Source organism: Podarcis vaucheri, assembly GCF_965113315.1.
Source record: "Podarcis vaucheri genome assembly, chromosome: Z".
Classification (NCBI taxonomy): Eukaryota; Metazoa; Chordata; class Lepidosauria; order Squamata; family Lacertidae; genus Podarcis; species Podarcis vaucheri.
The window spans coordinates 3,655,652-3,679,422 of record NC_138758.1 but is presented as its reverse complement, the minus strand read 5'-3'; the positions used below and the strand labels follow the sequence as shown (position 1 = coordinate 3,679,422).

At 44.8% G+C, this 23,771-nt stretch overlaps 1 protein-coding gene across 12 annotated transcripts in view; it reads left to right on the top strand.

Annotated features, from left to right (window-relative positions):
* LOC309523559 (5-hydroxytryptamine receptor 2A-like) overlaps positions 1–23,707 on the top strand; it is a 266,095-nt gene extending 242,388 nt beyond the window's left edge. For all 12 annotated transcript variants that reach the window (XM_082207460.1, XM_082207469.1, XM_082207461.1 and 9 more), the window contains 2 exons: positions 20,110–20,310; positions 22,478–23,707. In XM_082207460.1, the coding sequence (XP_082063586.1) occupies positions 20,110–20,310; positions 22,478–23,304 (1,028 nt within the window). In that variant the 3' untranslated portion in view covers positions 23,305–23,707. The remainder of the gene's footprint in view (positions 1–20,109; positions 20,311–22,477) is intronic.
* The last annotated feature ends 64 nt before the right edge of the window (positions 23,708–23,771 follow it).

Sequence of the window (23,771 nt, the reverse complement as noted above, 5' to 3'; positions counted from 1 at the left end):
AAGCATTTTTCGCATCAAACATTTGCTCGGACACCCTGTTCTTCTCAAAAGCATCTCCCTCCCCTTTTCTAATATGTTAACATAAATTGTGTCAGTCAGTGCCATGAGCCCATTACATCAGCAGCCCAAGTCAATTAAGTCACTGCCCTCCGCAACGTTTATCAGTTAACCTTCTCTTCTCTTCTTCTTCTTCTTTTTTTTTTTTTTGGTAATGTCTTGCACTAATGGACAACTTGCATTTGACATCCTTTAATGTTTTCTGTAGCACGCAATTCCTGAAGGACTAATTAAATAAGTATGGTAATTAATAGATGGTGAGGTACAGAGAGCAGCAGATAAAAACTAACTGTTGGCTTACATGGTTGGAGTCACGTTTGACAATTGTATTAGGAACTGAACCATTGGCAAGAACTGAACAGGGAATCTCTTGAGCGGGTTGTGGATTCAGCACTCTTGTTAGGAAGGGGCATCCTTGCCAAAGTCAGCCTTTCACCATTTTCACATGTTATAGTGGGCAAACCCAGGTTGCCGGCCATCAGTCAATCCTCATTCCCCTGAGGAGCATTCAGGTGTTTGGCATATTCAGCTGCTCCAATTTTAAGCAGCTTAAGGCGGGCAGTGATAAATATTAGGTGCAAAGAGGCACTTAAGCAGGAGTGAGAGGACCTTTGTTTTCCACACAGATGTTCTTGGACTCCAACTCCCAACAGCCCCACCCAACATGGCCAGTAGTCAGGGATGATGGGATTTGCATGCTGGTAGGTGGTTCCCCATTTTCAGCACATGGGGAATGTGCAAGCATCCAGGTTTGGTTGTTTTTTATTTGACAGAAGTGGGTGCAGCCAAGTGGGTTTTACAGCTCTGCTTCAACCTTGATTCACTTCTTGGTGTGTCATGTATTTCCTACCTGGAATGGAACAGTGTTCGTCTTCAATTCCACCAATATCCACACAGAGCTGTGTCCAGAGTTAGTTGTACAGTTAGGCAGAGTGGGCTGATTGGTAAGGAAGGGAGCGCAGATGGATTCATCCCCTTCCCACCATTCCTCCTGAGACTTTTGGTTGTTCCCCTCTGTTGGAGGACAGAGCTCTGTGTCCTGTACCCTCCAAGCAAGCCTTCCATGACCAGTGTCAAATTACAATTCAGCTGCCAGTTCAGTTGGTTTCAGTAAACTGAATGGGGAAACACCATCAGTTGCCTTAGGCAGCAAAAAAAAAATTATTTATTACTCGTTTATTTATTTATTTTTTATAAGATATTGAAATTTTCAAAATGTTACAAAATAAAAAAAGAAGAAAGTACAAAATAAAAATAGTTAACAAAGTAGAAAAAGAAAAAAAACAAACCCCTTCCAACAATACAAATACAAATACAAATTCAAAAATAAGAAAAAGAAACAGAAAAAAAACAAAAATACACATAAAACATTTAAAAACAAATTCATTGTTCTCAAATCCTCAACTGTCATTACCTTCTTTCTTTGACCTCCTTGTCCTCCCTTTCTTTGTATCCTAGTTATTAATTATCCCAGCAAATCCTTTCCATATTTCATACTATTCTGTCATTAATTACCTTAAACTGTTTTAATATTAACTTTCTATATAAAAAAATAAACCTTGAAACTTAAAGCTTAGATCTTATCCTTACCAACTTCTCATAACCATAATATTCTTTCATAATTCTTTAAACATCTTTACTAAAGCCAAGTAATTTCATTCCAACATTTTTCTGACATTCATCAATTTTACAAAACAGTCCTAATGGTAAAAAAAAAAGAAATACAAACAGATCCCATCTTAATCCAGCGTCCCTTCCTCCTGGTTCCGGGTTTTGTCAGTCCTTATTATCCCATCGATCTAACCCATTAACCTGGCAACCTTATATCCGAGGCCCTCAAGTCTCTTCCATGTCCCTTCCGCAGCTCTTCTTCATATTTGTAACTGCATTTTCCCTTGTCTCCTGCTCGTGGTAACTCCAGCTTGGCAATATTTTTGACCCTTCTCGACAGATCAGCCCCTTTTCCATATTCAACACTAAATTCCATATGGTATTTTAAAGCATGTTTCAAAAACCCTCCAAAATTAAGAGCCCCCACAATCCCAAACATCTCACAGCCCATTTCCAGATTTGAAAAGTCCAAACATCCCAGCATGGGGGGGGGGTCAATCCAGCCCCCCCATTTCCAGGCCAAACCAAACTTTTCCTTTCCAAATCTGGCTTTTTCCAAGTTCATTTGTCAAATCCGAAAGCTCATATTCCTGTTGGGCCTGTTCTGTCAAGACACACTCCTGATTTGATTCCTGGGTGGGCTCCACATATTTTCCCACTGTCTGTTCAAAATTTCCCACTGCCTGTTCAAAGTTTCTAGTCGAAGTCGCCATCAAATTCATCTTCTCATGTAACTGTTCCAGTAGGGCATTTGTTTTATAGAAAGCACACAACAGAGCTTCTGAATACATTGTCCTGCAAGGTCAAATGTCTGTTCCCACGATTGTAATGTGTAACAGCTGCCGGCTCCCTGGAATTGGTTACAGTTTCACAGTCTCCCTCTAGGGGGAAAGCTTCTATTTGTTCCTGCAACAAAGTTTCCCTTTTTGAGATATTTTGTCAATATTTGTTCCTTTAAAATGCGGAGGGAAACAGTGGAATCACTATATTTCTCTTCTTTTAGCTTCCTGTCAAAAACGTTTGTCTCTGGTCAATGAGCTTCAAACGTCACTCCTGACACCCCGCTCCAGGATCAGGACAGAGGAAAGTTGCTTTACATTAAACTCACTTTAAACAGTCAAAAAAAGATCCCCCTTCTTCTCCTGCTGTCGAAGGGGGGTTCCACAATTTTAAATGATGAAATCCAATCCTTTAAAGGTGATTTCCTGAGCTCTAGTTACAGATAGGTAGCCATGTTGGTCTGCCATAGTCAAAATAAAAAAATTCCTTCCAGTAGCACCTTAAAGACCAACTAAGTTAGTTCTTGGTATGAGCTTTCGTGTGCATGCACACTTCTTCAGATGTCCTGAGCTCTAGTTTACGTTGTCTTTGCTTTATTCTGTCTACAAAAGAACGGAAGGCTGACTTCCTGTTTAGACCTTCCTGTTCAGTACCAAATTGAAATAAATTTTTAAAATCCAATTCCTTTCTGGTCGTAAGTCCTTATTTAAGGTCCAGTTGTTCAAAGTTTAAGTACTCATGGGTGCTTATTTTAGAGTCCAAATTGTCCCAGGAAAAAGGCAGCGCTCTCCGGCTACGGCTATGCGGCTTCGCTCCACGGAAATAGTTGACTCACAGCACCGCGCCACTTCCCCCTCTTCACTTTGGAGCCCGTTAGTGGGTTCCTTTGCGGGTTGGGGGGCGCTAAGGGTGCCCGCCGAGTCCCATGGTCACAGGCTTCATCCGCCTGTGATTTTTCAAAGGGTCCCCGCTTCGCCGTAGCGGAGAAGACCCGTTTCGCGTGGAGCTAGTCCCTCCAGTTCAGAGGGAGTCCGCCATTGCCGATGGCGCCACCCTGGAAGTCCCCTATTCATTACTCGTTTATTGCATTTCTATCTCACCTTTTTCTCAAAGGAGCTCAAGGTGGCGCACATGGTTCTCCTCTTCTTCAATTAATCCCTACAACAGCCCTGTGAGGTAGGTTAGACTGAGGGCAGTGATTGGCCCAGGGTCACCCAGTGAGCTTCATGGCCGAGTGGGGATTTGAACCCTAGTCTCCCAGTCCTTAGTTTGACACTCTAACCACTACACCATATCGACTTTCTATGAAATTTCCCAGGTTTGGCTGCATCCAGTAATTTGAGGAATGAGGAACACCTGTGTCCGCCCCCGATTTTGTTGGACTGCAACTCCCATCAGCTCTAGCCAAGATGGCCTACCATTGGGGATGATGAGAATTGTAGTCCTACACCATATCATGCCTCTTTCCTTAATTAGGAAAAAAAGTTAAAAGGGGGATTGTTTTGCCTTAAATTGATTTTTTAAAGGGGGGAAATGCAACTGTATTAACTGTCCCGTAAGGATGAGTTTTATGATATTACAACGCAGTACAAACGTGTTAATAATGTTTACCCTCAGGCCTCTTGAAATTGAAATTGAAATGACTCAGTGAGTGTCAAACACAACTGAGTTAAAGCTTGGTGTGTGTGTGTGTGTGTGAGAGAGAGAGAGAGAGAGAGAGAGAGAGCGCGCAAATAAATCAAGAGGGAAAACAGTCTGGTTCACAAAGTACACTGAGCCACGGCTTATTAATTTGTGATTTGTTTGATCATAGAATCATAGAGTTGGAAGAGACCACAAGGGCCATCAAGTCCAACCCCCTGCCAAGCAGGAAACACCATCAGAGCACTCCTGACATATGGTTGTCAAGCCTCTGCTTAAAGACCTCCAAAGTAGGAGACTCCACCACACTCCTTGGCAGCAAATTCCACTGTCGAACAGCTCTTACTGTCAGGAAGTTCTTCCTAATGTTTAGGTGGAATCTTCTTTCTCGTAGTTTGGATCCATTGCTCCGTGTCCGCTTCTCTGGAGCAGCAGAAAACAACCTTTCTCCCTCCTCTATGTGACATCCTTTTATATATTTGAACATGGCTATCATATCACCCCTTAACCTCCTCTTCTCCAGGCTAAACATGCCCAGCTCCCTTAGCCGTTCCTCATAAGGCATCGTTTCCAGGCCTTTGACCATTTTGGTTGCCCTCCTCTGGACACGTTCCAGTTTGTCAGTGTCCTTCTTGAACTGTGGTGCCCAGAACTGGACACAGTACTCCAGGTGAGGTCTGACCAGAGCAGAATACAGTGGCACTATTACTTCCCTTGATCTAGATGCTATACTCCTATTGATGCAGCCCAGAATTGCATTGGCTTTTTTAGCTGCCGCGTCACACTGTTGGCTCATGTCAAGTTTGTGGTCAACCAAGACTCCTAGATCCTTTTCACATGTACTGCTCTCAAGCCAGGTGTCCCCCATCTTGTATTTGTGCCTCTCATTTTTTTTGCCCAAGTGCAATACTTTACATTTCTCCCTGTTAAAGTTCATCTTGTTTGTTTTGGCCCAGTTCTCTAATCTGTCAAGGTCGTTTTGAAGTGTGATGCTGTCCTCTGGGGTGTTAGCCACCCCTCCCAGTTTGGTGTCATCTGCAAATTTGATCAGGATGCCCTTGAGTCCATCATCCAAGATGTTGAATAAGACCGGGCCCAAGACAGAACCCTGTGGCACCCCACTAGTCACTCTTCTCCAGGATGAAGAGGAACCATTGATGAGCACCCTTTGGGTTCGGGCAGTCAGCCAGTTACAAATCCACTGAGTGGTAGCATAGTCAAGACCGCATTTTACCAGCTTCTTTACAAGAATATCATGGGGCACCTTGTCAAATGCCTTGCTGAAATCAAGGTAGGCTACATCCACTGCGTTCCCTTCATCTACCAGGCTTGTAATTCTGTCAAAAAACGAGATCAGGTTAGTCTGACATGACTTATTTTTCAGAAATCCATGCTGACTATTGGTGATCACAGCATTCCTTTCTAGGTGCTCACAGACTGTTTGCTTAATGATCTGTTCCAGAATCTTCCCTGGTATTGATGTCAGACTGACTGGGCGGTAATTATTTGGGTCCTCTCTTTTCCCCTTTTTGAAAATAGGGACAACATTTGCCCTCCTCCAGTCTGCCGGGACTTCGCCTGTTCTCCAGGAATTCTCAAAGATGACTGCCAGTGGTTCTGAGATCACATCTGCCAGTTCTTTTAATACTCTTGGATGCATTTTAATACTCTTGGATTGCCTAGCAGTGTTTCTCAAACTTGGGTCTCCAGTTGTTGTTGGACTACGACTCCCATTATCCATAGCTAATGGGACAAGTGGTCATGGGTGATGGGGACAACAGCTGGGGGCCCAAGTTTGAGAAACAATACACAGTGGCAGTGGCTCTCCAGGGTTTCAGGCAGGCAGTATTTCCTGCTCCAACCTGGGGATGCCATCAAGGATTAAATCTGGGACCTTCCACATGCAAAGTAGATGTTCTACCACGGAACACTTCCCCAAAGCAGTGGTTTCTGCAAGGTATGGTAGCTCTTCAGAGTGCCTGGCAGGTGACACTCCCATCGTTACCTGGAGATGCCAGGGATCGAACATGGGATCTTCTGCATGCAAGCCAGATGCTCTACCACTGAGCTGCAGCCTCTACCCAAAGGACTTAGAAGTGTTGGTGAAGAGCTATGGTCCATTTTCACACTTACTTGCCATTTGCCTGTGTTTGCCCCTGTTGCACTTCATTTCCATCAAGGCACTTCCAACCCCTCATTTTCTCTTCAATGACAGATGCAAGGCTTCAAAGCTCCAGATTTCCACTTCCAAGTGTTTTGCCGACAATCGGCATGACACACAGCTTGTGTTTTTTCCTTGTTGCTTGCTTTTTGTGGCTTCCTCAGCTGTGATACCCATTTGCCTCTTTGGATTTTGACTTTCCAATAGGCCCCGTAGTTCATGCTTTCTGCTGGATTTATTGCAGCCAAGGAAGGAGTGAGGGGCATGAGTCAAATGCAGCTGTGATTTGCAGCAGTTGGGTTTTAAAATACTGGAAACAAAATAGCGTGTTAATTTGAGTATGCCTAACTCATGTTTCCCCAAAGTATGAAACACAGCTGTCCTTCGAAACTTGCACCTCTCAAAATTTTGCAATGCAGTTCTCTAGCCAAAAAAATAAAGTGTACAGAAATGCATATATTGGGAGTATTCTCCATTAAAAATGCATATATTGCTGAAAATAATGTACAAAAGTAATTTGTATCAGTAAAAAATCTTGCAAAAATGTTCATACAGTGCTATCTCAGTTTTTGAGCATCTCAGAAGCCAAACATTTTGGTTTTCAAACACCAAAAACCTGGAAGTGAATGCTTCCGTTTTTGAACACACCTCGGAAGTTGAATGGCTTCCACTGCATCTCCGTGCCCCCCCCCATTTTCTCCATTGACCCTTTGCTCCTCGGTTGTCAAACGTTTCAGAAGTTGAACGGTCTTCTAGAATGGATTATGTTTGACAACTGAGGTACCACAGTATTAGGCAAAATTGCATGTGCAAACTGTACCTATCAGGAGTAATGCATACTAAAAGGCTGCCGATTTTTGTGAGGCCTTTTTCTAACAGCAACAACTAAATATCACAACTGATGCAGAAATTTTATGGCCACATGACCCTGATTTCGTCTGATCTCAGAAACTAAGCAGGGTCAGGCCTGAAGGGTACTTGTTTGGGAGGCCACTTGGGACTACAGGTTCAGTGGTACCTCGGTTTTCAAATATAATCCATTCCGGAAGACCATTTGAGTTCTGAAACTTTCAAAAGCCGAAACCTCAATAGCCGACAGCTAGCATTCAGGATCTTGCACTCAGCAGAAGCCGCGTGGCATGTTCAACTTCCAAAAAGTGTTCAAAAACAAGCATTTACATCCGGGTTTACGGCATTCAAAAACCAAAACGTTTGACTTCCGAGATGTTCAAAAACCGAGGTACCACTGTAAAGTCTCCAACTGCCCCCAAAATGCTGGGACTGTCATGAAAACCCTTAAGCCAGCAAGGTATCTTATTTTGTCACACAGAGTCCCAAATTCCCATCTTTGTTGAGGTACGCTAACTGGAAATGGCTTCATATTGGGGGGAAAGTGAGTTGGTGACTGAGGCGGCCTTCTCCTCCTTCTCCTCTTCCTCGTCCTCCTCCTTTGTCACCGCTCTTGGGAGTTGGAGAAGGAGGGGTGGGGAAAGAGGAAACAGTCTTGCACCAGGTCCTCCTAGGGAGGGAGCCAGGCAGGCTGTCCAGCTGGTGGAGCAGCAGCAGCAGCAGCAGCAGGGAAAGGAAGAGGAAGGGAGAGCAAGGCAACAGGGATGCCCATGTCTCCATCCCTGCCATGGGAGGCTGTGGCTCTCCAGCCTAGCAGGCCCCTGAAGAGAAGGCAGCAGCTGGAGGAGACCCTAGGAAGGAGCAGGCTCTGGGGAGTGTGTGTGCAATGGAGATGGGTGTTTCTGATGGGGTGCAGGCAACCCTATGGGGGGCTGGAATTTGAGGGGTGGGGGCAAGGATGTTGTGGTGGTTGAGGGTGGGTGCTGGAATTAGCTGGGCTCTGGTTGTTTGCAAAATGAAAAACTTTAATAAAAATCTTAACATGCAAAAAGGAAAAAAAGGCCCCTCCCCCCAGCAGTGATAGTGATGTGGAATAGAATGTCCCTGTTTTCAACAGAGGAATTTCGGAGGCTATGGTACAGGGTAATGTAGCCTTTAGAAGACAATGTGGTGTGCATTGGCTAGAGTGTTGGGCTAAGTTCTGGGAACCAGGGTTCGAATCCACACTCAGCCATGAAACTCGCTTAGGTGATCTTGGGCCATTCACTGCCTCTCAGTCTAACCTTCCACACAGGGTTGTTGTGACCAGAAAATGGAGAGGAAGAGGAACTATGGAAGCCACTTTGAGCTCCATAGAAGGAAAAAGAAGGGAATGAATGAATGAATGAATGAATGAATGAATGAATGAATGAAATGTTCAGAGCTGAGCTTAAGAATGAGAAAGAAGAAGAAAAGCTGAAACTGACAAATCTGCTCCATCCCTAATGCCCAGGCAGGCTGCCAACTGCTGACCCTGGCTGATAGATCACAACTCTGCCATGTCTGTCTGATGAGTTGATTCCTCCTTCTGAGCAGAGGGAGCTGCTCTTCTGCCCATCAGCCTCCCCGTGGAGCCACTTGCTTCTTAACACAATCACACTCTTGTGGTTTCGGCTTGAGAAGCAAGTTCTGTTTGGATTTGGGTTTTTAAACAGCAGCATTGCTCATGTTCTGAATAACACAAAACGAAAATAATTATCTCCAAAGTATTTAGTTGGTATGTTAAAAAGAATGAATTGTGTGTGTTGTGTTAACTGCCATATGTTTGTCAAAATGCTAATTAAAATGTGTGTGCTTCCTGGGCTATTTTTACTCCTGCATCCCAACCTTGCTCGGCAATCTGCCATAATGAGGGACTAACAGGCAGTTGAAAATTTCAAGCTCCTGTTTTTGAACAGAGCTTTAAAAAATATTTCATTTATTTATTGCATTTCTATCCCCTGCCCCTCCTCCCCAAGGAGCCCAGGGTAGCAAGCAAACACACAATTTAAGAACAAAAAGAAAACAAATTAATTCTAAAACAAATTAAAGCATTCTAAAAACAATCAGAATTAAAATGTCTAAAAGCAGTTTCCGTTTAAAATATTCTAAAAGCTATCACAGTTGAAAACATACTTGTATCCAATGACCTCAAGATTTCCAGGAGCAGTGTCCTTCATCCACCAAATGCCTGATTATACAGGAATGTTTTCAAATTCCTCCTGAAAGTTACTAATGGCAGGGATCTTACTCAGGAGGGCATTCCACAATGGGGGAGCCACCACTGAAAAGGGCCTGCCATGTGTCAGCGCTGGTCAGGCAGCCCTGGTGGCAGCAGCAGCAAGGCCTCATCTGGTGATTATAGGGTCCAAAATAGTTGATACTGGAGAAGGCCCTATGAGTGGGAGTGATGACTAGGCAGAGGATTCCCCCCCCCCCGACACACATATTTGATATCTGCATCCTTCCACAAAGGGGGCCTTCACCCTGTGCTGGCCTCCCCAAACAATACATCAGACTCAGAGCAACTGGGATCAGATAGGCTTAGGCCTTCCAGCCCACATGGTCACTTTCACGTGGAGCTGCCCTTGGCTTCAGTTACAACGCAGGCGGAATGCTTCACTACAATGACACACTTTCCTGCACCTAGAAAATTAGCACATGAGGGATTGATGCGGAATCATGATCTCATAGCGTTGGAGAGGACCTCCAAGGTCGTTTAGGGTTGTTGCTCTCCCAAATCTGGAAAGTTGCTGCCAATCGGTGTATACAGTGCTGAGTAAAATAGACCAGTGGTCTGACTTGATATAAAGCAGCATATTCCTATGAGAAGGTGAGGGTGATATTTATCCCCCCCCTTTATTTTTTATCTTGCCCCTTCTGCATGGGGCTCTGGGTGTCATATTTCGCTCTCATCCACCCACCCATTATATCTTCATAGCAACTGTGAGGTGGGTCAGGCCGACAAAGGGATGGTTGGTCTAAATTAACCCAGTGAGCTTCAAGGTTGAGCAGGGATTTGTTTGCACACAGGATATTGTAGAGCTTGCAAAGTGTCCTGAAAACCCTCTTAGGAGGAAAGGTTAAAATATTTGGGGCTCTGTGATTTAGTGGGGGGTGAGGTGGAAATCAGTAAGAGGGTACCTGTAGAGGTGCACAAGATTATCCATGATGTCAAAAAAGGGGAATATGAAGTTTTTCTCCCTGTCACATAACCTTGGAACCTGAGCTGGAAGCTGACCGTTAGAAGATCCAGGTCAGGTAAAAGAAAGCACATATTTAGGAAGCACAACTATGGAATTTGCTACCACAAAATGGCCACCAATTTGCACAGCTTTTAAAAGGGAACTAGACAAATTGCATTTTATTTGTTTATTCATAACAATATTTGTATGCCACTATACCACTTAAAATTATTAAAGCAGTTTACAGCAATTATAAAAGCATAAAGAGCATAAAAGCATGCAGCAAAAGCTTTAAAAATTCAAAACAAAAAAACTCATAATTTCCTGCATAGGCCTGATGGAATAGACCAGTTTTCAGCAGACATTTAAATGTTGGGACAAAATGATAAATTCATGCAGGACAAGGCTATCAGTGATGGCTAGTTGTGGTGGCTTATTACCTCCGATATCAGAGACCTGAAGCTTTTCTGACCACAAAGATATCTCACTGGCAGGGAGAATGTGACCAGCTAATTCCTTTGCCAGTTGTGAGTTTGTTAAAGTCTCAGGAGCCCAGGCAGAAACCAAAGATGGCAACTCTTTTTGTGGAATTTCAAAAGACACTTACAACTTTTATTTCCTCATTGCATTTTCATTTCCCTTCAAAGGGATGTTTGGGCCACTGAGTTCATTCCAGAGTAGAACACACCCTCCTCTACCCATCTGATTATCCTCACAAAAGACCTGTGTCAGGATTAGAGAGATAATGGCTGAGTGGATGCTGCCTACGAGCTTCATGGTTGAGTGGCGATTTGAACCCCATTTCCCTTGATTTCAGCCCCACACTCTTAACTGCTATGCTGTGCTGTGCTGGCCACACTTGTCTTTGTTCACATCCTCTGTCTCTGCCTGGCAAACAGATCTTGAAAACTCATGTGCCACTCACAGCCGCTGAGATTGATTCAACCAACAACCTCCTCCTTGCTTCTGCTCTCTGCCTTGCCAAGGCAGAAGGAAAAGTGCCAGCTGTCAAAATAGGAAGACAAGGCCTCCCAACGAGCTATTTGTAATGTCTTTTTAAGGTTGCAAAGAAAGCCAACATCAATAGCAAATAAGATCACTGCTAGCTGCATGGTTCGCAGCAATGCAGTATTTTCTTTTATGAAAAGAAAAACAGGTGGCCACATGACCCAGAAAGCTGTCTGTGGACAAAAGATGGCTCCCCCGGCCTGAAAAGTGAGATGAGTGCCACAACCCCATAGTCGCCTTTGACTGGACTTAACCATTCAGGGGTCCTTTACCTTTTTTTCTTTTTTCTTTTACACTTCCAGTATATAACTTGTGATCAGCTTAAGTGCAAGAACACCTTTGGCCAGATATGCCCCCATGACCACTTTGTTCTGCAGAACTGGTTCCATTGTAGGTGCTGCACGATACCCATTCAGCGCTTGTAAGCAATCGATCTTGTAGTGTGGCAGCACCTGTGCTTTGGAACTCCCTGCCTAGTGACATCAGGCAGGTGACTTCACTGGGCTCTTTCTGGTGCCTGCTAGAAAAATTTTTGTTTCAGCAAGCCTACCCAAATATGCAGAATGTTGTGTTTGTTTGTTTTTTAAAAAACCAATTTGAGTTTATCACTGACTTTTATTTTTCCCAAACATTTTAAATAGTTGTTTTTAACAGCTTTTATTGCTAATTTTATTGTTTTGTTCATTTTGCAAACCACTTGGAAAGTTTTTTGTAAAAACAACAACAACAATCAAGCAGGATATAAATTCTATGAAATAAATGAATAAAACCTCTCCACAGTTAGCAAGCATTGGGATAGCAATGTGCACAGCTCATTTCAATGGAGCAATAGAAGCTGGCTCATTTGGATGAATGGGGCAGTACCTCACTAACCTCAGCTGTCAGTCAGCCCCCACCTGTCTGCTTTCTCACCTGCATCCAGCCTAAAGGAGGGCCCTGCCTGTCAGCAGCATCCTCATTGGTCTCAGTGTTGCCTCATGTAGCTCATGTAGTATTCAGCAGGAAAGAGAGAGGAGGCTAAGCTAGACTCAGCTGGCTCTGCCTGTCATTGGCTCTAGTGCTGCCAGGTGCTGGGCTCCATGCTTACCAACCACAGTGCTGGATCATGCCCCTGATAATCTGAATCACGCTGCCTTGCAAAAGAGCTTGCTGATAAGATCTTTCCACTTCCAAAGAAACCCTGTTTAAAACCCTTGTTAAAGCACATTAATTGATAACAACACCCTTTTTGGAAATAACAGCCCTCTCTTAAAAGACCACTTTGCTTTTTAATAAGAAGTGACTCTTGTCCAAGGAGGCAGTAGCAGTGTTTTCAATTTAGCTACAGTCAGGGAGCTGAAATAGGAGTTCAAAGGAATTTCCCCACGATGAGCGAAATGTAGTTGGTAATGACATTCCTCAGTAATTAAATGCCAGGGTGTGCTGGTCCCAGGGGGAAAGGTACTAATACCGTATCCGAAGTTCAGTCCAGAGTCACTAGCAGGGTAGACGATCACTAGATGAGACGCGAGGTCCGAAACAGGGAGCCGGGCGAGGGAGCAGGAACGCTGGTAGGGCAGCAGCAGGAAGCCAGGCAGGTAACAGGAACACTGGTAGAGCAGAAGCAGGGAGCCAGGCGGGGAACAGGAACACTGGTGGGTCAGCAGCGGGCAGCCGGGCGAGGAACAGGAACACCGGAGAGTCAGAAGCAGGAAGCCGGGCGAGGAACAGGCACACCGGGAGTGCAGGTCTAGGTCTGGGTCTGGGTAAAGCAGGTACTCCACAACGACGTTGCTCCCGCAACCTGGGACCGGGCTGCCTGACCTTTATCTTCTTCTAAGGCCGGGGGCGGTCCCGGCCCCCAGGAGCCCCGCCTCTCCTGGCCTTAAGGCGAGCACTCCTCCTGGGAGAGACCAGTTCCCTTCGCCTCTCTGCCCTAAGCCTCTGCAGTTCAGGAGAGGCCGAAGGGTTACTGGGCCCCGGGGAAGGCTCACCTGTAGCCACTGAGTCCTCCAGCACCTCTGGGGCCAGAATGGTCTCACCTGGTGCCTGCCCCTGAGGATCTGGCACAGGTGCAGGCTCCTCAGCATCTAGGCCTTGCCCCAGTTCAGCCGGCCCTGGAGGCGGGGACTCCTGTGCCGGCTGGGATTCCTCCGGTTCACTCTCAGACTCGGAATCCCAGGCCATCACACAGGGTGATATAACGGAAGTGGTGTCTGCTGTCCTGTTTCTTGGGATGAAGAACACTGATGAGGTGGATCAGGGGGGTCCTGTTAGCCAGAGTGATGGAGAAATTTGTGTCTGTCTTCAGTGTGGTGCAGGGAGCAGAGTGTTGGGGTGGAGAAGACAATTTTAAAACATTGTTCAGCCACAACAAGGACTAAGTGATTGTGGCTACATCAGGCCTGGGGGGGAAATGTGGTCCTCCAGTCCTTGGTATCTGGCCAGGACCCCTCTCCCCAATCATACTTCTCACTGTCTCTGCTTTCCACCCCAGCTTCATTTGCCTGACAGCAATCTGTCCTTGAACTCTGATCATGCTTGCCTAGTGACCTCAGTGGTGCAGAGTGCCTTCCATCAGCTTTGGATAGACCTGTGTCTCTATCTGGACAGGGACAGCCTAACTACTATTGTCTATGCTTTGGCAACCTCTAGGTTAGATTCCTGCAACACATTATATATTGGGCTGCCTCTGAAGATGGTTCAGAAACTTCAGCTAGTGCAGAATTTGGCAGCCAGATTGCTGTCCTCTGTCTGCTGCCAGAGGCCCATGGAGGTGGTAGGTGAGGTTCAGCATGGAGATTATTGTTAATAGCAGGTATAAAGGAGGCAGGTAGGATTATCAGAACCTGGGAGAGCTCCAAGAGAGCTGACGCATTGCTCCAACAAGAGTTAGAATGTAGACCTAATGTGCCTAAAGTAGGCCAATAACTACTCAAATTCTGCCTCTCCTTATCTAAACTGGAAACATCTTGGAGGCAAAGCTGTGTGGCTTGAAGTCTTAAGCTTCAACGCCTCTGAGCAACTTGCCATCCCTGCCTGACTCATCTTAGTGGTCCTGTTGCATGCAGAAATTCAAATGAGGAGTGAAGATCATTTCCTTGAGCTGTCAGGGAGAGGAGCCATGGTTCATTGTGAACAGGACATGGCTTGCTCTCTTCGGAGCATGACTCTCTGCTGCTGTCAGGGGACCCATCAGTCCATCTCCCTGACCTTTTTCTAAAGGCAGCCTGTTGGCTTTTTAACCCCAGCAGGCAAGTGAAATGCCATTAACTTTACAAAGGCAGAAAATTAATCCATCATCTGTAAGAGCCTCTGAAGGGTTCAGTGGAGGGCACTTTGAATGTTGGAAAGCTTGGAGGAAACTTGCTGTGCCAGTCTTCAGCAGGGGAAGGGCTTAGGGAGATACTTAATTTTCTATTGACTTAAACATTTTCATTGCTTGGGTGCTTTGACTGATGATTTTGAGCTGCCAGCAGTCAATGATTATGTCTCTTTTGTCTTTGCCATTGTTCAGGTGGGCATCCATAGCTCAGGGAATTAAAATTGTGAAAGGGGCTTGAGTACAGTGGCTCTTGAAAGGTGGCTGATAATTCTGTATATGGCTGCTGGATTGGGTCAAAGACCCATCGAACCCAACATCCTGTTCTCACAGCTACCAACCAAATGCTTATTATAATAATTCTGCACAGGGAACGACATCCCGTCATTTCACCACTTGTGGTCCTTTGTAGCTTTCTCCTGGGGAATAGAGACTGTGTGTGTGTGTGTGTGTGTGTGTGTGCGCGCGCGCGCGTGTGCGTGTGTGTGTGCATGAGCGCACCATGTGTGGAAGATCTATGTCATAAATCCCTAGTTCAGCACTCACCTCTAGCCATCGGCAGAAGCTTTCCTTTGGCTGATGAATTCTCAGCCTTGCCCACATGATGCCTTCTTATGAGCCAAGTAAGCAGGTTGAGGTTACCGGGGCTTCATTTTGAATCTTATCAAGAAAACTAGTTCCATTAAGATATACAAATGGGGAAGGCTCCCATTTAAGATATGCCAACAATGAAGCAGGTTGTAAGCTGTGGAAATAAAATAGATATATTTGCTGTTATTATTATATTTTAAATTAATTAAGCGGGGGCAAGAGTGGAGACCTCTTAATTAAAAGTGGGAACTGTTGTGTGGAACCCAGCTGATGAAGCTCCCACGTCCCCAGATCATTTGACAGTTTTTAGTGTCCTTCTTGCACCTTAGGAAAAGGGGTTTGGGGCTCAGTTTTTCTTTCTTTGTTTGTTTATTGTTCCATCTTTTCTGTTCCTTTCCAGTTTTCCTTATGCAATTTCTCCAGTCTGCCCCCTTTGTCTCAACATCTCTAAATCAGGCTATGCGGCCTCATGTGGCCTCAGTAAATGAACTCAGCAGCATTTGAGATCTTGAAGAATCCTTTAAAAGAAATAGGCAACATAGCTTTGAGGGGAAAACTGTGGGATGTTTACAATGTGCCTCTTTTTTTGCAGCATCCACATCATCACATCAATGGCATCAAAATGGCAGTCTGTAGTCCCCACCCATTTAATCCAATTTATTTATTTAAAATATAGCATTATTTCTCAAAAACAAAATCCAAAGAGGTTTACAACAACCATACGACATGAAATATTATTTTTTTTAAAAAAAAACACCATGTAAAAATAAATAAAAATAAGAGACCACCCACTAACTGGCTACCCAGTTAGATGGGCTACCCAGGTGGATGGGGTAAAATAAGAAAGTTGTTGTTGTCCCTATATTCATTGGAGTCATGTTGGAGGGTATGCACGCTCAGAAATGTCCAAGAGGTTTTCCGCTTGCCCTGTGCAGACCCTCAGACTTGGGTCTGAGCAGTTTTCCCTTTGCCCTGTCGCTTTTCCTCAGAAAACCTGCTTTTTAGTGATAAATTGGAACAAATGGGAATCTGCTGAAAACTCAGTTGCTGTTTGCTCTGATTCAGTGCTAAACCATGAGTTTTCCCCGGGTGAAAGCGGTGAAGCAAACAGAAGTGTAGGTAAGCCCTAAGTGCCAAGGTTTTTAAAAGTTATTTTTTCTGGTCTGGAGTTTGAGTCAACCATGTGAGCTCCCACCTGGAGTCTGAAGCTGTCCAAACAGACAGGTTTACCACCTCTGTTGGAACAAGGTCAAGAGACATTTCTTGAAAGCATATTAGAGTGATTGCCACCCAGAGCACATTGATGTCAGCACATGAAAGCTAAAGAGGAGTCGTGTTTTCAGAGACCTAAATAATGCGTGGAGAGCAACAGTCAGCGATGCCCTTGACTCTTCCTCCTGCACCCACCAGGAAGGATTTGCTTGTTTTCAAAAATCACCAGTGACAAAGTTGCTTGATTAGACTAATTGTCCCATCTCTCTCGGCTCAAGGAAAGGAAGGTGGCATGATGAGGGCCATTAGCAATGCACCTCATCAAGATTGGGTAATTTTGCCAGTCACTTGTCTGGGAATGGAGCAGAGACTAGAAAGCATTGCTTCTACTTCTGTTGCCATACGCTGCTTTTCAGTGTGAGAAAGTCTTCACTTCTGATGTGGGGGTGGGTGGGCAGGGGATATACGTAATGAAGTGCAAGAAAAGTTTAAACTCCATGTAATTGCTCACTGTTTCTGTAAAATCTGTGGCTGTTGAAGAGTGTGTGTGTGTGTGTGTGTGTGTGTGTGTGTGTGTGTGTATGGGAAGTGGATGAAGGGAAATGGAATTAGTATGAAAAATGCTTCCATCACATCACTATGGTCTGTGCATTCTGATGTGAACGGGCCACAAGTTCCATTTCCAGCCCCTAAACTCCTAAGAGAAATGGCCACTCTAAGGAAATTGTAAGGGAATTTGGCAAACAGGGTTACGGTTGCCAGTTTGCTTAATGAAACAGAGGGTGTGTGGCGTCTTGCATGCCCTGATCTGTGGGTCATAAGTCACAGATAGAGAGCCAACGTTGTGGACTTCATCCAGGTCACCAAGACCAATAGTCTAATATTATCAAAACATCCAGAGGGCTGCAGGCTCCTCATCCCTAATCTAAACAGTCATTGCCACAGTAATAGGCTCTTGAACAGCCACAAACGAAAGGACCTCACCTTGACAACAGGCAGCCCACATCGTCAGCAGAGCACATAATCTGTATGTGGGAAAGCCTTGGGTTCAGTCCTCAGCAGCCCTAAATTAGATCTTGTTCCTAGTTGATTAGCATCATCATCATCATCATCATCATCATTATCATCATCATCATATAAAAATAAAAAAACCTAAGTGGGAGGTAGGGATGTCAAAGAATTCTGACAGAAACAGAAGCAGAAGATGTGGGTGTTTGCTTGTTTTCCCCAAGTCTGGAATGGAAATCAATTTAGGGAATGCAGTCAGTGTTCACTGTTTTTGTTGCTTTTGGTTTGTAAATGATACCTTATTATTTATATCATGGCCCCACCCCGCCTCGCCCTGCGATCACATTTGCACTGTGTTTCCTTTGCATTGAAATGAGCTGGGTGGAAGGAGATGACAATGTAATTGATTATGTCATAAGTGTAAGTTAAGTAATTTTGCTGCAATGGGCAAATGAGATAAATGACATAGTAGCATTTGGGGGTGGGAAGTTCAACCAAGTAGAAGAGTTGCAAAAGACCCACCCCACCCCTCTCTACCTGAAACCCTGGAAAGCCAGTGAAAGTCAGAATATTGCAAGCTTCCCCAACCTTGTGCCCTCTAGATATTTTGGAGTTCCATTCCCATCCATCCCAGATAGCACAGCCAAGATCATACGCTGGGTGGGGTTGATGGGAACTGGAGGACCCAGGTTGGGGAAGCCGGAACAGATAGTTCAATTCCCTCCCAGCATTTTCATCTGCCCATGTAAAAAGTAGTATCCACTTCTTGCCTCCCAATCAGAGCCACGACAGTGGGGAGCCCCTCCCATGCCCGTCTCTTAGCCATTCTGGTTGTGAGCCCAGCAGGGCAATTTAAGGGTGCAAAGGGGGTAACTGATCACTATGAGACAAATAATCTTATGCACCCTAAGAACCACCCTCAGACAAGTATGCAAGTAAAACTTCATCTCATGATGTACTAGGGTCGTCCCGGATTATTATTTTTTAGCTGAATGAATACAAATTATCTGGGAAGCAAAACAGCTGCATAACATTCTGGAAAGAAATGTAATGTTTGCTTGTGCCTCATTCAGAAGGTCATCACCTCTCAAATGGCGGATTAAGTCACAGGTTGAATTGAGCTCACTTTCATTAAGCTGCACGTGTCTTATTTATTTAAAGGTGGCTCTGAGGATGACTTGTTTCTCATCTTGGATGAGTGCCTGGCCTTCCTTAAAACTAATTAGCAACCTATCTCTGCTTATCTAAAAGGGAGAGACTCCATGATTTGCACAGCCCCTGGTAGCTGGCCTGATTTTCCTTGGGGAAAGGGTCATAGCAGGGGGGGGGGGATTGCTGTGCAAAGAGAAGCCTCCAGGTTCAGTCCCTGGCATCTCTAGACAGAGCTGGAATGGAGCCCTGCCTGAAGCCCCGCAGAGCCCACTACCAGTCAGGGTGGACATAGGGCTGGGCAATATCTGGTTTTAAACATTGTGATGCATCACCAGCTAAACATTGTGATATGCCAATATATCACAATGTCTGAAATAAGGATTGAGCTGTGAGGAGGCAATGGCTGGCTTCACGGTTTTTCCCGCATTGTGATTTTTGTGTAGCGTGCGCGCGCGCACACACACACACACACACACACACAGAATGATTCATGAGCAAGGACTTTGTGTGCTCCAGGACCAATAAAATGATCCAAACACATTCAATAACGAGGTGCAGCAGCATGGCAGGAAAGGCAGGCAGTAGGAAGGGCAGCCAGCATATTCAATATTTAAAACACTGTGGCTGGGCATCTAGGAGTGTTCATAGCATAGTTGCATACATGATTACATGAAAGTGGATCTCAGTGGGTTCTGTGCTGACTGTTCCTTGGGAACCACGTTTGGGTGCCACCAGGCTATATTCCTTGCCCACCTAGACCAGACTAGGTCTCTGTGTGGCTGTCCAGGGTCTCAGGTCCCTCCCCTTCCCTGCTGCCTGATACTTTAAAATTGTTCTAGCTGGGAATTGAACCAGGGACTTACTGCTTGCAGAGCCTGTGCTCTCTTGCCTCAGCCATGGGGACTCCCGCACTGCAGCTTTGATTTCTTTATTTCCTTTCTCTTGGCACTTCAGCAGATTTCTCATAGCACCCGGTTTGGGAACTACAAACCTAGGGGCTCCCTAGGGGTGAGTGAATCCACCAGTTTAAGTTTCTCCCAGTTTCCCATTTTATTCCAATCTTAATTTTTCACAGTAATTTGCAGTTTCTTTTTAAAATCCCTGTGAAAATTCACCAGCAATTTTAGAGCAAATTTCTCTTCATATACATATTTTGTATGCAATTTTGACTAACGTGCCATTTTTATTTTGCAAAGCCCTCTCCCCGATTTCTGCTTGCTGATGTATTCTTACACACATTTTTGTATCCATAGTTTGGCTAGAGAGCTTCAGCACCAAAATTCAGAGAAGTGTGAATTTCAGATAATTGTGTTTTCGTTCCCGTATTGGTTCAAGAAATGTGAATTAGGCCATTTTTCATCCAGATGCAAAGGGATGAATTTCTCCTGCAGTTCTCATGTGCCACCCAGTGCAATTCTGAGCCTCAACTGGGTTGTTAAGTACTAGTGTGAAACCCTCCCCCAACTAATCTGTCTTCTCTCCCCTTGCTTCTCTTCCTCTCTCTCTCTCTCCCTCTCTCTCTTTCTGTGTTTCAGATTATGCTTGGCCCTTACCTAAACAATTGTGTCCAATCTGGATTTCCTTAGATGTCCTCTTTTCTACTGCCTCTATCATGCACCTCTGCGCCATCTCTCTTGACCGCTATGTTGCGATCCGTAACCCCATCGAGCACAGCCGGTTTAATTCTCGCACCAAGGCAATAATGAAAATTGCTGCTGTTTGGACCATCTCTATAGGTAAGTCACCCTCCCTGGTTGCCAGCTATAACCTTGTGAATACTGGCGTGGTTTTCTTTTTCCAGCCTCTATTTACTTTGAAAAAACTTCCATAAATTTCAGTTAATATGGGTTGCAATGACTGATGATAATGGACTGTTGCTGCGAACAATAAAGCTTTCTTTTTAATTGGCTGGCAGAGTTTATTAAGCTTCAGAGTTTACTTCACCTTCCAATATCAATTATGATACCCATATGGGCAAGCCAATCAATATCTGAAGCTGGCCAAAACCCAGCCTATTGGACAAGGGTTGTGTGAACAGCATAGATACATCTGCAGCAAAGAGTTGTTGGGCATGTGCAGGTGTGTAATCTTCTGCACAAACACTTAAACATGTTACCTTTAAGATGCCAGCAACCCCTCTGGGTTTTATTTCTAAGTAATCAGTTCCCCTGAAGCCTGAAGTAGTGCCATCCACTGAACCTCCTCAGCATTCTGCCAACTGAAATGTTGCTTGTTCTTCATGCCTTTCACACCCTGCATCTCCCACCAAACAACTGTACATTTTGTAAGTGAGAGAGTAGCATGGAAAGTGGTAAATGTTGAGAAGGTCTTGGCCCACTTGGTGGGTGGGTTCCTAGGGATGTTAAGAAAGCAGAAATATCCATTCCAACCTGCATTCATCACCACCAGTGCTGCTTCCATTCCACTGCACTTTGGTTCCCACCAAGTACTCAGTCGTTCATCCTGCAGCCCGCTATTTGATGCAAGTGATGTGAGTTACTTAACTTGCATAACTCTTTATGAAGCTTACATTCAATGTAAAGGAAATGACAAAACAATGTGGTGGTGACACATTCATTGCTTATTGTTTGCAGACTTAAAAACAATATGAACAAATAGTGATCATATTCACTTGACTGGTTTTCCATTGCTTACCAAAGACAAACACATGAATGGCAGCAATTTTTGCTTCCTTTCCTGTTTTTGGTGGAATTCTCTGACATCCCTAGCTCTGACCCAGGTCAGGTTTCTAGGATGGGCCCAGGACATTTTACTAGCTGAGACAGAGCAGCAAATGGTGTGCCCCCCACCCAAGTCAAAGGGTTGTCTTCAATGTTAGTCCTACTCAGCGTAGAACCACTGGAACCAAAGGACATGACAAACTCAGTAAATTCAATTAGTCTACTTTGAGTAGAACTTGGGTAGAACCCAAGACTGGTAAGTGATTTTGTCACCTGAGATGCAGGGGTATCTGACATTTGTAGAACATTAGGCATGAGTTGGTTCCTCGAAAGTCACACTGTCCAACTTCTGCAGATCAAAAACTGGGATGTCCTTCTTCCTGGATGTGCTCCCTGGTGAGTCACGTGGTCTATGCTGTGCTCTCCCCCCCCCCATGTTTTTTAGGGCAAAATTTTAGTATATGCCATACCAGCCTTGCTCTTTAAAAGCCAGAGAAGTGTCACTGATGTTTTAGTCAGTGTAGATGTAACACAGATATCCAAAGGTTAGCCCTGCCAAGTTAGCATCCTTCTCCACCCCCACCCACAATTTGATGCCATATACTCTGCTCACAAAGGAGCCAGGAATTAAGCCGGATGATGCAATAGCTTCAGCCACTGCTTAATGCAATCTTGGGTTGTGGGAAAGCTTTTCAGGGGAGGGTTGCCTGGAGCAAGTTTTTGAAGGTTGTGGACAAGATATGTGATCCTTTCCTCTGTTTCTTTTGTAGCTGATTAAAATAACAATTTAGGTTGGTGGGTATGGAATGTTTTGGGTGGGCAGTCAGTTCAAGATGGCTGGCCATCCTCTCCCTGTACTTGTGGAGCCATCTGGTGGGCAAGTGGGCTAACCTTGTTTCTCCCAGAGCTCTATCTGTTAAGCCAGTGCATGCAAGAATGTGTATAAATAAGGGAAATGAAATAGAAACATTAGTATATTGGGAGAAATGTCCACTAAAATGCTGGCAACTTTTAAAATGCAAACTGATGTCTAATATCCGCTAGGAATGAAAGAAACTGACGCAGGGAGAGTTGCTCATCCCTATTGTTAAATGAAATTATCATTATCCATTCCAAGCATATAAGTGGGGTTATAAAATGGGTTATAAATCTAAACTGAAATAACGTATTTTGCTCTCCTGCTGTTGTTTTTGGCCTTCCCTTTCCGAATGGATCTCTTCAGGGATCTCGCTGCCCATCCCAGTCATCGGCCTGCAAGACGATTCCCGGGTGTTTGTGAATGGGAGCTGCGTCCTCAATGATGAGAACTTTGTCCTCATTGGTTCCTTTGTGGCGTTCTTCATCCCGCTCATCATCATGGTGTTTGCCTACTGCCTGACCATCCAAGTGCTTCAGAAACAAGCATCTGTGTTCCTGTACGGGGAGGCGCCCAAGCAGAGGAGGAGCAGCATGAGCTGTCTGAAGAAGGAGAACAACACGGAGAACCTCTCCATGCTCCAGAACCATGAGGCCGCATCCCACTTGAACTCTCCTGTCAACAAGGAAGGGGTGCTGTTCCGGAAAGGCACCATGCAGTCCATCAACAATGAGCGGAGGGCATCCAAGGTCCTGGGGATTGTCTTCTTTCTGTTCCTCATCATGTGGTGCCCCTTTTTCATCACCAACATCATGTCTGTCCTCTGCAAGGAAGCCTGTGATGAGGCTCTGCTGGGGGAGCTCCTGGACGTCTTCGTTTGGGTGGGCTACATCTGCTCTGGGGTCAACCCCCTGGTATACACACTCTTCAACAAAATCTACCGCAGGGCTTTCTCTAACTACATCCGCTGCCGTTACAACAATGGCAAAAAGTCAGCGCAGCGGCACAACCAGTGTCCAAACGTCTCGACAACAGCTTTATACGGGAAAGACCTCAATTTGAACAGTTACCGCAATGGGAATGAACTCAACAGCATGGAGATGGACGAGACAGAGGATGCTTTGGAAATGCATGTAGGAACCTCAGAGCTCTCGATAAACAACTGCAGTGGCAAGAAAACGAGTAGTGTGTAAGACTGTTCAAAGACACACCTATGCTCCAGATTTCGTTGTGGCTCAGCTACAGACAATGTATGTGTTAATCAAAGAATGATGTAAATAATGCATTCTGAACAAAGCAGTCTCTCCTTTTTTAAAATTTGAACTTTCACATTTGTAACTCATTGCTTTCCATCATTCCTAAAGCAGAATCTGTACTTACTGTTAAAAGCAGAGAAGGCAGAGCCTCTATAGGAACAGTGGGTACAAGACCCAAAGTGGCATTTGTTATTTTGCTTCTGAAATGTTGATTTTTCTCCCCTTGCTGCATGAACAAAAGTGCTGACTATTAATCTCAGGTGGTATTTTTTTGAGTCCTCAATGGTCCATTATGAGTAGTCACAAATCAAATAAAGGGATATGGGCTTGGATAGTTCAACGTTTCTTGTGCTAGCATTGATAGCAAACCCTGGATAAATGCATGTTGTGCTTGGTTGTGGTGG